General features: G+C 38.4%; 1 protein-coding gene across 2 annotated transcripts in view; it reads left to right on the forward strand.

The window, feature by feature from the left end:
• The window catches only part of GABRA5 (gamma-aminobutyric acid type A receptor subunit alpha5), an 88,717-nt gene extending 80,115 nt beyond the window's left edge, over positions 1 to 8,602 (forward strand). For both annotated transcript variants that reach the window (XM_058736904.1, XM_058736905.1), the window contains 3 exons: positions 269 to 421; positions 3,351 to 3,562; positions 6,899 to 8,602. In XM_058736904.1, coding sequence (XP_058592887.1) covers positions 269 to 421; positions 3,351 to 3,562; positions 6,899 to 7,201 — 668 coding nt within the window. In that variant the 3' untranslated portion in view covers positions 7,202 to 8,602. The remainder of the gene's footprint in view (positions 1 to 268; positions 422 to 3,350; positions 3,563 to 6,898) is intronic.
• The last annotated feature ends 8,525 nt before the right edge of the window (positions 8,603 to 17,127 follow it).

The raw sequence follows: 17,127 nt of genomic DNA on the forward strand, positions 1-17,127 counted from the left end.
TAGGAAAACACACAAATCTGATTTTCCCCAGGAAAAACATCCACCAGGAAGGGCTCTTCAGAGGCTGGGGCTCAAAAGACTTACAGAATGACGGCTAAGAAATCTATGCATCCTCTTTCATCTCCTTCATCCTAACAATACAAACAAATAGTTGTCCAGTGGGAAGGTGGAAAAAAGGGGACTTCTGGACTGCCTCTGGTTCAGGGGCAGGAACCATAGGCAGGACTGTAGGACAAGTGGTGGCCCGAGTTAATTTGTTTATTTGCAGGTGAATACACAATCATGACAGCTCATTTCCATCTGAAGCGGAAGATTGGGTACTTTGTCATCCAGACCTACCTTCCCTGCATAATGACCGTGATCTTGTCACAAGTGTCCTTTTGGCTGAACAGAGAATCAGTCCCTGCCAGGACAGTGTTTGGTGAGTGTCCCCAAGCCAGGCCTACACTGGTGTTTTGTGACTGCTTCTAACTACCCCCAAAGAACAGCCTCTGAATGACTAGTGCTGTCTGTTCTGTGACCTGGAAAACAAACAGACCAATTAGTAAAGAATTCAATGTTAAGGATAAGGATTTAGGATTGCACTTAACAAGGTTTTAGGAAATGACACTTGGTCTATTTGATCATTGTTTCCATTTTGAAAAGCTTTTGCTGGTAGGCTTTTTTTTTTTTTTTTAGGTTTGAAACTGGTAGCCATCTGTCTTATGTGAGATTTTGCTACAGTATTTTCACACTTCTCCTAAAGTACTGCTTTTTACGTTATCAAGCAGTTTTCTTTGAAACGTGATACCACTTTAAAATTAACTCCCAACAGGCATTCAATTTACCATATGTGGTATGGTAATAATAAATTACATATCTATATATCATATATACCATCATATGGTGTCTATGATATGAATATATGGATATTTTCATGTATAAATAATAAATATATATTATACACACACACACATATATATATATATAAACATACATATACAAATATATACATGTACACATACATACACATATAGGATAACCATTTAGTAGAATAACATCATTTGACATCCCTAAGACATAAATGAGGTTTAGCAAGATCTAGTTCAAGAGGTACCTCAGCATAGCAGACATAGTTCAGCATTTGACTCGTACCTGGAAATTCTGCTTCCTCACATTTCAGCAGTGATACTAAAGGTAGTTTTGCAGGTCAGTTGCGGTAATGGAGGCTCACATATTTCTAAACTGTAAGGTATACTTCATGCCTCAGCTCTTACTGTTGCACTTTCCCTTGAAAAGAAGGTAATCGTGACCAGAATTTTATGTTAACACTACCATAATTGTAGGAAGCTTGAGAGCCCAGGGAGTTTCTAAGTGAGTGGCCCAGGAGTGTTCCTGTCAGACTATCTCTCTACCTCCACCTACATGGCGAGCTTCACTTACCCTGCTTCATCTAGCTTCAGGAATGTTTCGGAGAGGTGTGGAGGTTGACTTATGGCTCCAGCTCTTTAGGGGAACATTAGTAGGTGGCTGAGAAAAAAAAATAGTTTGGACAATGTTGCATATTAGCATCTGTTTCTTCTTGGAGATTCCAGATGCACATTAGGGTGTTAAAGGACCCAAAAAGTTGCAAGAAGCCTGTTAAAGGTCATGCCAGAACACTTTCCAAGTACAATGATTAAGTGGATTTCTAAGAAAAATCAAAGATGCCTACTATTTAATAATTAATATTTAATTTATTAATATTAATAGTGATTTCTCTTAATTCTATTAAGAATTAAGTGGATTCTATTCTATTAAGAATAGTGGATTTCTATTAATTCCACACATGGTACCATGTTCAATAAGGACATATAAATACCTTTGAGGGATGACATTGGATGAAAACTAAGCTGCTGTGACCACTAGTGACATTATGCCCTTGGTGCTGTACTGGTTTCCTAAGGTTATATAACAGAGTACCATGCCCTGAGTGGCTTAAACAACAGAAATTAATTGTCTCAGATCTGGAGGCTACAAGTCAAAATCAAGAGGTCAGCAAAGCTTGTTCCTTCTGAGGGTTGTGAGGGAAGGGTCTATTTCAGGCCCCTTTCCTTGTTTCTGGCAGTTTCCTGGCTTGTGATAGAGAATTCCAGTCTTTACTCAGTACTCTTCCTGTGTTCATGTTTGTGGCACCTGTCATGTTGCATCAGGGCCTGCCTTAACAATCTCATTTTAACCTGATTATTTCTGTAAAGGCTCTATTTCCAAGTTAGTTTACATTCTGAAGTTCTGGAGGTTAGGACTTCAACATATGAATTTTGGGCAAACACAATCCAACCCATAGCAGGTGCATTGTGCCCACACCCTATGCACACAAGTGCACCCTTGTGCAAACAAAACTGTGGTGAGGAGGAAGACACAGAGCATGTGGAAGTTGTGTGGGCTATAAGGGTCCTGCAGATCCTGGTCTGAATATGGGTTCTCAGTTGTCAGCTAGTGAAATGGGGTACATTGCTAAGTATTTTTAAATCTTTAAACATGTCACCTGTGAATGGGGATAATGACACCCATCCAGAATGTAGCTTAAATCAATCTGGCACTTAGTGGATGCTATATAGATGGCTTGTAATCTGCCAGTCCTGAACGTTCCCCTCCACGTATCTGGCCTTGCTGCATTATCACTGCAATGTTCCACAGAAGCCAAGGCAGACTGGCCACAGACACCCTGCACAGTGGCTTTTAGGGGACATTGATCCCTCTTGGATGGAGGAAAGTACTGAGACTCAGATTCAGACATGGTGCTTCTACTGCACTCAGCTTCTCAGTTCCTCAAGGTCTGCAAGTTGGGTTAATACATGTAAAAGCAGGTTTGTCTCTTCAGGTTGCCTTGAGTCCACTATTCATAGGGTGCCTAGCAAATTTTTGTGAAACACTTCACTAGATGCTATGTGAATGTCATTACCTGTTCTCCATTGGGTATTGCCCCCATGGAACAGAGGAACACTACCTATTCAACACATCTTTGTTGAACAAGAGCTATTTGCTATTTGCTTGGTTCAAGACAATGGGGACACAGAGTATGTGTATATATCGGACCCAATCCCTACCCTCCTCAGCTTGTATTCTCGAGGAAGGAGCCAATTAATAAGGTAAATAAAATAAGCAATAAAATAGAAAATAAATGCTATGAGTGTGTTAAATGTTATGAAACTGTAGAGAGGGAGGTTCTGTCTGGTAAAGATAACCAGTTCACTGATAAAGGTAACTAGTTCCTTTCCTGTCTTCATCTGTTATGGCAGGGGTGTTATACTAGGGTCTGGGGGCCAGTACTGATCCTTGTTTCCATTCTCCCTACCCATCCCCTCCCACACCATCCCCAACCACCACAGGGGTGACCACGGTGCTGACCATGACGACCCTCAGCATCAGTGCTCGGAACTCTCTACCCAAAGTGGCTTATGCAACAGCCATGGACTGGTTCATAGCTGTGTGCTATGCTTTCGTGTTCTCTGCGCTGATTGAGTTTGCCACCGTCAACTATTTCACAAAGAGAGGCTGGGCCTGGGATGGCAAAAAAGCCTCAGAAGCAGCCAAGGTCAAGGTACTGACTACATTTCCCCCCCTTCCTCCAGAGAAAACATTTATGGTACAAAATATCAAATATAAGACAAGTGTTTCTCCTCCCTATCTCCCACCCACCCCCAACAAAAAAAGGACTCCTTCCCTTGTGTTGAGGGTCTCTACCAAGTCTTACTTACAACAGGTCCTATTTCAACTTTGTTTTGAATCATTAGCTTCGATCAAGCAAAAGGTCTGGTGTCAGGTGAATGGCTTGAGCTGTTTAGACATAGGTCTGCTATTTTTGCTAATGTACCTTCTGTCTGTTCAGTGACTACTTGTCCGGTTCTGAATTGTATATTCTCTGTCACTCTCTTTTGCCACTACACCATACAGTAGATCTTCTGCAGGGTGGCTTTAAGGGCATGTGGAGAGCATGCAGCTTATTGGAGGCAGTAAACCCTACCTGAGGAAGAGATGATTTGGTTCACTTAATGATGCACAGTTATTGTGGAAAGCATTACTTTGTTCAAAGCAATTAATTATCAGGTATTTAGAGGGTGATTTGTGCCTAAATCTAAGGAATATTTGAAGAAAAAAGGTTGCACAGAATTCCAAGCTGAACCATGTCCTTGGGGAGGTGAGAATAATCTACATGGAGCAGAAAATGAAACAACATTTGATAAACTGCTAATTACACCATGCATTAAACAAATAAGCAAAATCTTTGCTCTGAAGAGAGTAGATCAAAGTTATCAAAGTAGACTTGAAATAAAAATCTGTCCTTTGAAAATTCAGCATGAAGGGAGTCCTGGAAAGTATTATAGAAGACTAGAATTGTCTGACCTGACCTCCCAGTCAGGGCCACAAACCAGGAACAACCACCCAGGGCTGTCTCTTTTTGTTGAGGACACTTAGTGTCTCATCGGTGGCCTCATGCTTGCTTTTTGCATTTAACACAACTATTTTCTTTCCGGTAAAAGTCAGAGGTTATGACTTAAGCTGACACATCTGATTCTTCTCACTTCCAAGGGCCAGGTATCCCTTCCCATGTCAGAATTCCAGTCATGGAAAACTCATTTTGAAGTCCAGCTTGCCTGGTTGGAGGAAGGCCAAGTGGGGTCTGTGCTGGGCCCTCTCAAAGGAGATAGGATGGGAGGGAGGGCCCTGACAAGTAGCAACCTTAGGAGTGGATGTTTTGGGGGTTGGGGATGGAGTGGGGGCACAGGAGTTAGCTGACCACAGTGGATTGGTGGTGACCTGGGAAAACATTTGTAGAGGCAAACTAGAGATTTTTGACCCAATCTTCTGGACTTGATGGTAAAGACAAAAGGAGCTATGGAGGATGTTTGTTGGGGGAGGAGCATGAATGGAATTGGGAAAGAGGGCTTCCCAATGCCCAGCCCTGTGTTGCCTGAAGTGAAATGATTGCTAAGGCTCTGAGTTTTGATGGCTATGTGACAGTGGACTGGAGATACTCAAGTATGAGTACAAGAGCAGATGGGAGTTTATTGCATGAATTGAGGCCTTCAGGCACACATCTCTGAATCTAGGAGGAAAGAATGAATGGAGAGCCCTAAAATGTTGTCAGGTAGGCTCACCATCCTTGTCAGCCTCCACTTTCACACTTGGCCCTACTGTTATTACTACTTGCCATAGATCTGGCTGGCAAGACCTTTGGAGAGGGAGGAATGAAGCCAGCATGGTTTACCTAGTCATAGATTAACACTGATCTTTTAGAATAAGCAGCATGCCTCACTGTCTTGTGGAACTTCAGTGCTTCATGTTGTCCTTCAAAGGCTGTAGTGCTGGAGAATCCCACCACTTAGGACTGAAAGGTTCTGTGCAGTTGAAGCATCAGGGCATCTAAAGACATTTGGGTGGGCAAGTCATACTATGAGACATGGGTAGTGCACATGAATTATTAAACATAGTGTTAGCCTACTCATGTAAATTGACTTTTACTTAGAAGTATAGAGCTTGAAAAATAGACTGTGTTCACCATTGTCACATGTTGGGATCTCCAGAGGCAAATGCCAGGTAAGAGTTTGGAGTGCAAGGTAGTTTGTAAGGATGAATACAGATGAAAGAACAGAGAGGAAGTGACATTCAGCAGAGGAAGAAGTTGAAGTCAGCCCTGAATGATTTGGAGCTGAAGGCTGTCTCCTGGCTGCTCTGTCTGCATCTGAGCAGCAGGTGGACCTAGAAAGGGGACTGGGACACATCTCAATGAACACCACAGCCATTGTAATTGTGCTGAATTCTGTACTACTGCTCATTCCCCCAAGTAAAACACGTTATCAACACAGATTAGTATCTTCTAAAGCATCTGTTTTTTTCTTGGCTACACTAAGAGTTGGGAGCCATTCAAGGCAGTAAATTCATAGTTATGCTTATCAGTTTCTTTTGGCAGACCAGTGTGGGTGTGCACATGATCACTGATATATCAAAAAACTGTAGTATTTCTGAAGAGTAGGCCAGAGGGTCCCTACTGTAGCCCAGGACTGGTGTAGCCTCTCTCACCATGTCCCCATGCTCTCTGCATCTGGTTCCATATTGATTCTTCCTCTCTTTTCACTTACTTCCTCTCACTCCTTGCTCTATGTGCTTCCTTCCTATTTGTTATCTTTTTCATAGTTTTAATGGTTGACATATTTCCTTTAAGTTACTTTCCTGTGTTTTCGCAAATAAATTTTATTTAATGGCACTATATTAAGGAACAGCTTTTTGCAGCATTTTATTTTATACGTCTGCAAACAAATGTTTGTTATGTTTAAAGAATTTCACGATGAAAATCTGTCATTACTGTCTAATTTTCATCTATCTATCCATTCACTCATCCTCAAACCGCCTTTATACTCTTATGCATTCCAGAGTAAATGTTAAAGGACACTATATTTCCCACTAAATATATTTATATGCATGTAAATATATGTATATCATTAACAAAGTTTCAATATTTGTTTCCATTTGATTCTTTCAAAGAAAAATTTGCATAGTGTAAAATGCACAGATACCAAGGATACATTTGATGAGTTCATCTGTGTAAGCCAAATCCCTGTCGAGATAGAGAATATCACCAGTTCTCCAAAAAGTTCACCATGCCACTTCCCAGTCAACAAAGCCCTTTGTAGTCTCCACCTCAACAAAGATAACCACTATTCTGATTTAGAATTACTTTGTCATTCTAGAATTTCATGTTCAAGACTGGCCACGTGGTGTTGTAGGCTTAGAAGTCTGTGGAGAACTTCCCTCCCCTAGAGCTAAGCTGATGTTTCTGTATCTCTCTTTTGAGAGATAAACCTTTGGAACCTTCAGAAATGATTTGACAATTGCCTGAAAATAGCATGCCCTTACAGTTTTATTATATATTTTGCAGAAGAAGGAGCGGGAACTCATACTAAGTAAGTCAACAAATGCTTATACTACTGGGAAGATGACCCACCCCCCCAACATCCCAAAGGAACAGACCCCAGCAGGGACCTCAAATGCATCTTCAGCCTCAGTAAAGCCTTCCGAAGAGAAAACTTCTGAAAACAAAAAGACTTACAACAGCATCAGCAAGATTGACAAAATGTCCCGAATTGTATTCCCAGTCTTGTTTGGCACTTTCAACTTAGTTTACTGGGCAACATATTTGAATAGGGAACCGGTGATTAAAGGGGCTGCCCCTCCAAAATAACTCACCATACTCCCAAACTCCAGGAGAGCCATACTTCCAGCAGAATGGTTACCAAGGAGAGGTTGAACTCAGAGGGACTCCATATTCGGGCACTGTCTTTCAGGAAATTTTTGCATGTTTAATAATATGTACAAATAATATTGCCTTGATGTTTCTATATATAACGTCAGATGTTTCAAAGATGTCACATTGATAAACAAAGCAAACTACTTTCTAGAAAAACAGGAGACAATGGCTCTGACACTCAGATACTCAGTATCTTACACTGATAGTTTACAAACAAGATAAGTATATTTTTAACTGTTCCAAGTGTTACCTAACAATGTTTTTTATACTTCAAATGTCATTTCATACAAATTTTCCCAGCAAATAAATATTTTAGGAAATGCTCCATGATATTACTTGACCAACTCTCTTGGAAGAAACATAGATCACAAAGAGCACATTTTTCATTAAAAAGGAAACTGTGGGCATTTATGTACAAAACTAATTGCCTTTGATAATTCTTACTGTTCTGAAATTAGAAAGTACTGCATGATATTACATTAAGAAATAGATTAGGCAAATATTTATGCAGATAAATTTAATAACAAATATATGATATGCTAGATGAACAGATAAAATATTTCCCCAGGGAAAAATTTAACTGCTTAAAAAAATCCTTTTTTTCTTTATTTTGGAAAAGAAACATTTCTTCCCACCCCCACCTCCCCATCCAACTGAATAATGATCAGTGAAAGAAAAGGAAATGTTAAAACAAAAAGTTATGTGATGACAGTCTTGGCATTTGGCCCATGCATTCACTGGCTGAAACATTGACCACCTCTTGCTGCAGCCAGCGTGTAGTGCTTCAGTGGTGAGAAACTGTAATTGAGTTATTTTCCATTTTATTTCCTTGTACTTATTTCATGACTGACTAATTGCTCTGTTAGCTTTTGTATATGAACCTTAAATGTTCATTAAAAAATAAAAAAAAGAACTGATCTTGTGGATAATGTCATTGTTTGAAAAAAAAATCCATATTTTGATGGGCTCATTGCCTAAAAATGACATAAAGAAAACCAATCATGAAATTCCTTGCAAAAAAAAAAAAAAAAAAAACTCTTGGTGATTCATGTCTGTTTCAATCTAAGTCTCTAGAGTACCAAAGAGAAAGCAATTTCAACCACACGGTAAATAGGTAAAACCAGAAGTTTTTTCCCATACATACATCACATGGGTCTCTCCTTGATAGAACCTTCCCTGACAGTGTTCCCAAGCTGGGTGCTTGCTATGGACAAGGTAACTGCTCAGTTCTTTCTCCTTCCTTTTGCTGTGTGTGAACAGTGATGCCAAGTACTGCATTTAGACCATTTACTTACTGTTGGAGGAAGTATCCAAGAATAACGTGTATAAAATGAACACTTCCTGCCTCCTCTATGACTCAGTTGGAATTATAAAAGGGGAGTTATGATCGGGCCCCTGGGTGACTTGGTTAAGCATCCTACTTTTGATTTTGGCTCTGGTCATGATTTCGCAGTTAGTGAGTTTGAGCCCCATGTTGGGCTCTGCAGTGACAGTGCACTGCTTGGGACAGCCTGCTTGGGATTCCTTCTCTCCCTCTCTTTCTGCCTCTCCTCTGCACTCTCTCTCTTTCAAAATAAATAAGTAAACTTTAAAAAAGGGGTGGTTATTGGGGCACCTGGGTGGCTCAGTCAGTTAATCATCTGACTTCGTCTCAGGTCATGATCTCATGGTTCATGGGTTTGAGCCCTGTGCCGGGCTCTGTGTTAACTGCTCAGAGCCTGGAGCCTGTGTCAAACTCTGTGTCTTCCTCTCTCTCTGCCCCTCCCCTGGTCATGCTTTGTCTTTCTCTCAAACATAAATAAAACTTAACAAAAATTTTTAAATAAAAAATAAATTTAAAAATGGATTATTTATGATAGTTAGCAAACAGTATCAAAATTATGCCTGCCTATATTGACTACATAATGATACATAGTTGTTAATTTTTTTAAGTTTATTTATTTTGAAAGAGAGAGGAGGAGAGCAAGCAGGGGAGGGCAGAGGGAGAGAGAGAGAGAATTCCAAGCAGGCTCCGCACTCTCAGTATTTTTTTTTTTTTAATTTTTTTTTTCAACGTTTTTTATTTTTTATTTATTTTTGGGACAGAGACAGAGCATGAACGGGGGAGGGGCAGAGAGAGAGGGAGACACAGAATCGGAAACAGGCTCCAGGCTCCGAGCCATCAGCCCAGAGCCCGACGCGGGGCTCGAACTCACGGACCGCGAGATCGTGACCTGGCTGAAGTCGGACGCTTAACCGACTGCGCCATCCAGGCGCCCCCGCACTCTCAGTATTGAGCTTAATGATGTGGGGCTTGAACTCATGAACCACAAAACCATGAGTTGAAACCAAGAGTTGGATGCTTAACTGACTGAACCACCCAGATGCCCAGGTACATAGTTCTTTAATACCAATTTACCTGACTGTGTTTGGTAGACATAGACATGGCCATGGCCATGGCCACTCACACAGGCAGATATTTAGCAGCACCTTTCATCTTGAATAACCATGTAAATGCCACTAACATCCATTCATTGAGAACTCAAAGGATTCATCCCATAAAGGCTTTTCATAGAATTCAAGGTCACTGATCATATTTTATCAGAGTAGAATGAGAGATCATTCTTCAAAAAGATGGGTGTCCATTTTCCGCTATCTCTGCCTGATTTCAGGATATTACACATATAAAGGTAAAAGTCAACAAAAAAGTGTGATTAAATCTTCAAGCAGGAAGTGTTTCTCTATTACAAATCGTGCTATATTTGTAGAATAATGTATGTGGTTTTCTTTATACAACAGCATAGAATCTGCTATAACAAAAGGCAAACCTGAGGCTCAGTCTGAAGCTTCTATTTTATCTATTGTTTAGTTATTCTTTCTCTATGGTCTTTTTTTTAATTCTTTTTTTTTAACATTTATTCATTATTGAGAGACATAGAGAGACAGAGCATGAGCATGGGAGGGGCAGAAAGAGGGGGAGACACAGAATCTGAAGCAGGCTCCAGGCTCCGAGCTGTCAGAACCCAACACAGGGCTTGAACTCACAAGCTGTGAGATCATGACCTGAGCCTTAGTCAGACATTTAGCCAACTGAGTCACCCAGGCACCCCTGTGTAGTCTTTACAGTTTAGCATTGCATTGTATTTTGGAGAAAAATATACTATAAGTTAGGTCTAAATGGCTATACATACAAACACTTTAAACATCTAATAGAAAATGATATCTTCCATATCAAGTTGCAGTAATTTTCTTGAAAAGTTCTAGCCTTTGTTACAGAGCACCCTAGGAGCTCTGCTGGGTGAATTCCAGTTTGAAGATAGCTTATTGCATTTACATTCTGCTCAGTCTTAAAAATGATTAATATTTAGTGAAAAAGATCACATTAGTTTTCTGCTTACTGATTTTATATTGTAGATATTTTGGTGTTGGTTATTTTTAGTGAGGACATAATAAAGAATCACCTTGGGAAGAATGATAACAAGGTAAGAAATAAATTTTTTTGGAAATAATTGTAAATTACAATGCCCTACTTTTAGAATGAGGATATGTATTTAAATGTATCTCTTTTGACATTACCATAAATAGAAAGAATATTCTAATAAGCCAGCAATCAGAATTACTTCTGTATTTCTCAGGAATCTATGGATCTATATAGGGCAGGCTTTGGCTAAAGTTGGTCTAAATGCTAATTTACAGTAATGGGGTTCAAATGCTTCTAGAGTAACTATCAAAGTTAAAATGGTTTAGCAAACACCACCCCACCCTTTGAAGGTTGACAAAGAGGTTGTAAATCTTCTAACCTATTTGTATGGGAATGTCTTACAAAGTGGTTTATGTCTCCTATGAAACAAGCTATGGGAAATAGGTACAGTAAATGAGAAATCTGTTTTACAACTAAGGGTATTGAAACCAAAAGATGTTAATCCACAGGCTCAAATCATATCACATGTTAGAAGAAAATACAGGCCTAGATTTTAGTTTTCATAGTTTCTAACTCTGAGTTCACAACACCATGTGATTGCTTCCAGATGGAAGTAGATTTAGAACCAAAATATAACCTAAAATGAAAAATTGTGCTTTGTGCTCTGGTTGAATGATTATCTATCTATTAAGAACACCTTAGAGAGTTTTTGGGCTTGTTTTTATTTTGTTTGGGTTCTTTTTTGGCACTGAAAGCATTATCTTTAAGTCTGTCCCTTCCTTTATAAAAACTCTGTGATCTTAGAAATTCCTCTGATAGAATGGACCTGTCAGGATAGCACTCTCTATCCCACTTCCCCCTCAAAAAGAGAAGCAGAGAAGGGGGGAAGTGATAAGGAAGAAAGATGCAGGGAGCAAGAATGGGCAGAGGAAGGAAGGGAGGTGAGGGAGAAGCACTGACTGACAGGAGCCACATATCTTGATGTGATTGCCCCTTCCAGAGGACTGACATAAGTGATTATGGTTACTGCATTGGGAGAAATCTGCCTCAAGGAGAAAGCAAAACTATGATGTGACATCAAGTCTTCAATCAACATTAGCTTCCATTGTAAGAACTAGCTTCAAATCAAAAAAGTATTTTTGAAAATTGGAAATGCCATAGTTCTCTAGTGAAAACAGTGTTTTAAATATTTAAAAATTAGTCTTAATGTCTTTTTTACAACACTAGCACATCTGGGGCAATCAATGCCATGAGTAGACATGGCTATGAATTTGAATATGAATAACTCTGATCATTCCAATTTACTTGCCAGATTTTCAGGTAATGCCTTTAAAGTGTGCAAAAGGTTCATTTCATCAAAGATTTGCATGATTATCTGTTTGTCACTGTCATTTTCAATACTCTCTCAATCCTAAACTTGGATTCCCTGTATCTTATCTTGAAATGAGCATGGGTTCTTTATGGAAAACTGTGATTCAAAAATATTTACTGCTTAAAATGTTCCTAGTATAAAAGTCTGAAGAAATAAATTTCCTTAGCTTTTCTGAGTTCAAACTGAAAGACAAAATCAAAGATCAGATACTATATTTTATACTGTATAATTTTAGAAAGCAAATTTTGAAATGGGCTGTAATTGACACAACACTAATTTAAGTCCAATTTATTCTACAGTCTTCATGTTGCCACCACTGTCTCTCTAGCACCTTGCACTATTCCAGGGCAGCGACTGCTCAGTGAATGTTGGAGGGAATGAATATTGGATAGTGGATGGACTGGATGTCATGAAACCTCTTTTTGGGTAGGGGTGGTTATATCCCAAACAAACAAAATATGTTAAGAATGCATAAGATAAAAATTTCAAGATTTTTACGAACTTATCAGTATTTCACATAACAATACTGGGAACAGATTCCCACATTGTGACCACAGGCTTGGTCTGACAGGTTGACCCTTGCAGTAAAGCGATCAAAAAATGTATTAGCCAGAGGTGAGACTTCCAGATGGTGGAGTTAGTACCTCAGAAAATTCTCTCACCTCAGAAAATGACAACACTGGCAAAATTATCAAAATCAACCATTTCAGAACTCTGGAAATTTAACCAAAGACATACCACACATTAAAAGTACTTATTAAAGAAAAACTCCTAAGCCTAAGTTAGAACAGTGAAGTCTATGACACTTGAAAAATTTTTTTTTTAATGTTTCTATTTATTTTTGAGAGAGAGAGAAATGGGGGGAGGGGAGAGACTGAGCATGAGCAGGGGAGGGGCAGAGAGAGAGGGAGACACAGAATCTGAAGCAGGCTCCAGGCTCTGAGCTGTCAGCACAGAACCTGATGCAGGGCTTGAACTCATAAACCACAAGATCATGACCTGAGCCAAAGTTGGATGCTTAACCGACTGAGCCACCCAGGTGCCCCAAGTCTATGGTATTTTAATTTAGGAATACTCCCATCTCCCTACCGACTCTTTAGAATGATAACCTGAAGACCAGCAGTCTTGCTGCTACCAGAGGGGGCTGAGGTGACTTGGAACTCTGCAAAAAACCCTGCCCCTAGAGCTTTGCTACTATTTAACTTGACTTAGAGCTTTATAGAAAAGCTTTATTCCCAGGGCATAGCTGATAACAGTAGAGACCAATAGCAGTCAAGGAAGGTAAATATCATGACTTCCTAAGGCTATGATATCAGCTGGGCAAGAAGGAGCCCAGCCAAAAATCTAAAAGGAAGATCTAGGCAATTACATGTCCACAGTGGGCCAGGAACACCTCTGACATATTCCTGAGGATCTGGAATGCTGTTCACATGGTCAGAGTTATGTGAACAACAAATAAAGAGCATAAAGAGCCATGCAGATGCAGGAGTGATACCTAGGAGGCCAGGACTAAAAGTTAAACAAGAATTAAAACAAAGATACTTCACACTACACAGGATACAGACACTACAGAACTGGTCCTAGGAAGTCACTAAACAAAACTAATCCCCAACAAAAATAGTGCAACAACAAACAGTGGAAAGGTGGGAAGGATGATCTGATTTCAACATTACTAAAATATACATCTAGTATTTCCAGTTGTCAACAACTATTAGGAGATATGCAAAGAAACACTGAAGTACCGTCTGTATACAGGAAACAAAACAATCCAAAGAAACTGACCCTGAGGGTGCCTAGATGTTTTACTTAGTAGGTAGACTTTAAATAAGCTTTTATAAATATGTTCAGAGAACTAAAGGAAACCATGTTTAAAGAATTAAATTTGCTTTACCAAATAGATAATAGTTATACAAAGAGAAATCATTTTTATAAAGAAGCAAATAGAAATTTTGTAGTTAAAGAGTACAATAATTGAAATGAAAAAAGTCACTAGAGGGTGTCAATATCAGATTTGAGCAGACAGAAGAAAATAACTAGCAAACTTGAAGGTATGTTAATAGACATTTTTGTCCAAAAAGAAAGAAAAAAGAATGAAGAAAATAAACAGAGCCTATGGAACATACCTATGGAACACCATCAAATGACTGACGTGTGCATAACAGGAATTTCAGAAGAGTAGAAAGATAAAGAAAAAGAAATATTTGAAGAAATAATGGTCAAAACTTCCTAGAATTGATTACAAACATTAACCTACACATCAAAGAAACTCAGCCAACTCCAAGTATACTAACCGTAAAGAGATCTACTCCTGGACACATTATATTCAAGCTGTTGAAAGCTAAAGACATAGAAATAATCTTGAAAGCAACAAGAAAAGATATTTCTCATGTACAAGCGATCCTCCATAAACTTAACAGCTGACAACTCATCAGAAGCCATGGAGGCCATAACAGTGTTGAAAGGAAAGAGGGGGGAAAAAAAACACACTCTGTCAACCAAAAGTTTTACATCAAGGAAACTTATCTTTCAAAAAGGCAACTGAAATAAACAGAATCACAGGTAAATAAAAATAGAGAAAATTAATTTATAGCAGACCTACCCTAAAAGAAATATCAGATGAAGTATTTCAGGTTGAAAACACATGACGTTACATGGTAACTGGAATCCACACAAAGGAAGAAGATCAGTAGAGGAAATTACATACGTAAATATAATAGAAAATATAAATGTATTTTTTACTCTTTTTTTCTCCTGATTTTAAAAGGTAATTACATAAAAAATCGTTATAAAACTATATTGTTGAGTTTACAAGCAGTAATTTGTTGGATAATAATATCACAATGCGGGGAGGACAGAACACTATACTAGAAAAAAATTTCTATATACTGTTGAAACTAAATTAGTAATAGAGTAAAACCTTGGATTGCGAGTAACTTTTTCTGTGAGTCTTCCACAAGACAAGCAAACATTTCTAATAAAATTTAACTTGATAAACGAACAATGTTTTGCAATATGAAGAGTACATGTTGCCAAATGTCACATGATCACAACTGAGCCAATGGTTCTTGAAATTCACTTTGATATACAAGTGCTTTGGATTACAAGCATGTTTCTGGAATAAATTATGCTTGCAAACCAAGGTTTTACTGTAATTTCAACTATATTGTTTCAAGTTGAAACACATATTTAATCCCCAGAACAACCAGGAAGAAAATAAGTAAAAGGAAAAATAGTAAATGATCCAACAAAGGAATTAAAATGGTGCACTAGAAAATAAGGCAAAAACAAATAACACAGGGACAAAGGATATATGAAAACAAATAGCAAAATAGAATATGTAAATCTAATCATATCAATATTACATTAAATGAAATGTATTTAGGGCTTCAATCAAAAGGCAGAGATTATTCAGACTGGATTTTTTTTTTTAAGATCCAGCTATATGCTGTCAATAAGAAACAGGTTTTAGGAGCTCCTGGGTGGTGACTCTTGATTTCCACTCAGGTCATAATCTCACAGTTTGTGGTATCAAGCCCCAGTGGAGCCTTCTTGGAATTCTCTCTCCCTTTCTCTCTCTGTCCTTCCTCCCTCAGTAAATAAATTTTAAAAAAAGAGGGGCAAATTTTAGATTAAAAAACACAAACACATTGAAAGTAAAGGGATGAAAAATATATACCACACTTGCATACAGTACCCAAAAGACCACTGGAATGGTTAAACCAATAGCAGAAAAATAACTTTAATGAAAAAAATATTAGTACAGTCAAGGTGGGAAATTTATAATGATAAAACAGTTAATTCCTCAGGAATATGTAACAATTAAAAACAGATACATACCTAACATCAGAGGTCCCAAATATATGAAGCAAAAACTGTCAGAATTTAAAGGAGAAATAGTTCGGTGATAATAGTTGAAAATGTCAATACTCTACTCTCAGTAACTTATAGAACAACAGACAGAACATCAACAAGGATGCCAAAGAAAAAGTAGCACTATCAACCAACTTGACTTGACTGACGTCTATAGAACACTTCACCCAACAAGAGAAGATACACATATTCTTCAAATGCACATGCACCATTCTCCAAGAGAGTGCATTTTCTGTGCCATGAAAGAAGTTTAACAATTTTAAAGAGATTGAAACTGTATAAAGTACGTTTTCAAAACACACTGGAATTAAATTAAATATTTATTGCTCAAACCAGCAATAAATATTTTTTAATTTTTTTAAGTTTATTTGTTTATTTTTGAGAGAGAGACAGAGAGAGTGAGCCGGGGAGGGTCAGAGAGAGAGGGAGAGAGAGAATCCCAAGCAGGCTCTGCACTATCATCATAGAGCCCAATGTGGGGCTTGAACTCACAAATTGTGAGATCATGACCTGACCCCAAACCAAGGGTCTTTGAGCCAACCAGGTGCCCCCAAACCAGGATACTTTTAAGAGGGGTTCAATACTGATAATTACACCAGGCCAACAGACATAAATGAAAACTAACTTGAGAAAATCAAGGTATGTGTTCATCCTGCCTTTAGTAGTGAACCCACTATACACTTTCCCATAGTCCCTCTACTCTGCTTCAGTTATGTCCATGGTGAAGCCTACCTCACCCTGTAGACTTTCAAGTTTGCAACACATCTTCTAGAACAATTTGAGTTGGGGTATTTCACTTTATTTTCAAATGAATTAATCTTAAATTCATTATGCCCTGTCCTTATTTAAAACAATATTTAAACACACAGTTAGAATTTTTTTTGACTTTTGTATTAAATCCATATGACAAAAGGTGGGCTATGCAACCCTTAAAGAAAAGTTTGACTTTTTCCCTTTGTTACATTTGGCTACTGACTTTGTCTTGGCCTTGGGGATGCTTGGCATTTTAAAATGGTTAATTTCTAGTTATAGTGTCTACCTGGAAATTCTAGAAATATATACCATTCCAAATTTCAAACATCCTAAAACCTTGATATGGTAAATAAGAGATGGAATGAGATATATTCCACTTTTCTCACCTAACGAAGCCTGATTGTATGGAGGGGATATTTTTTAAGTTTATTTATTTATTTTGAGAGGGAGAACATATTCATGCAC

The sequence above is a fragment of the Neofelis nebulosa genome, chromosome 7, assembly GCF_028018385.1.
Source record: "Neofelis nebulosa isolate mNeoNeb1 chromosome 7, mNeoNeb1.pri, whole genome shotgun sequence".
Classification (NCBI taxonomy): Eukaryota; Metazoa; Chordata; class Mammalia; order Carnivora; family Felidae; genus Neofelis; species Neofelis nebulosa.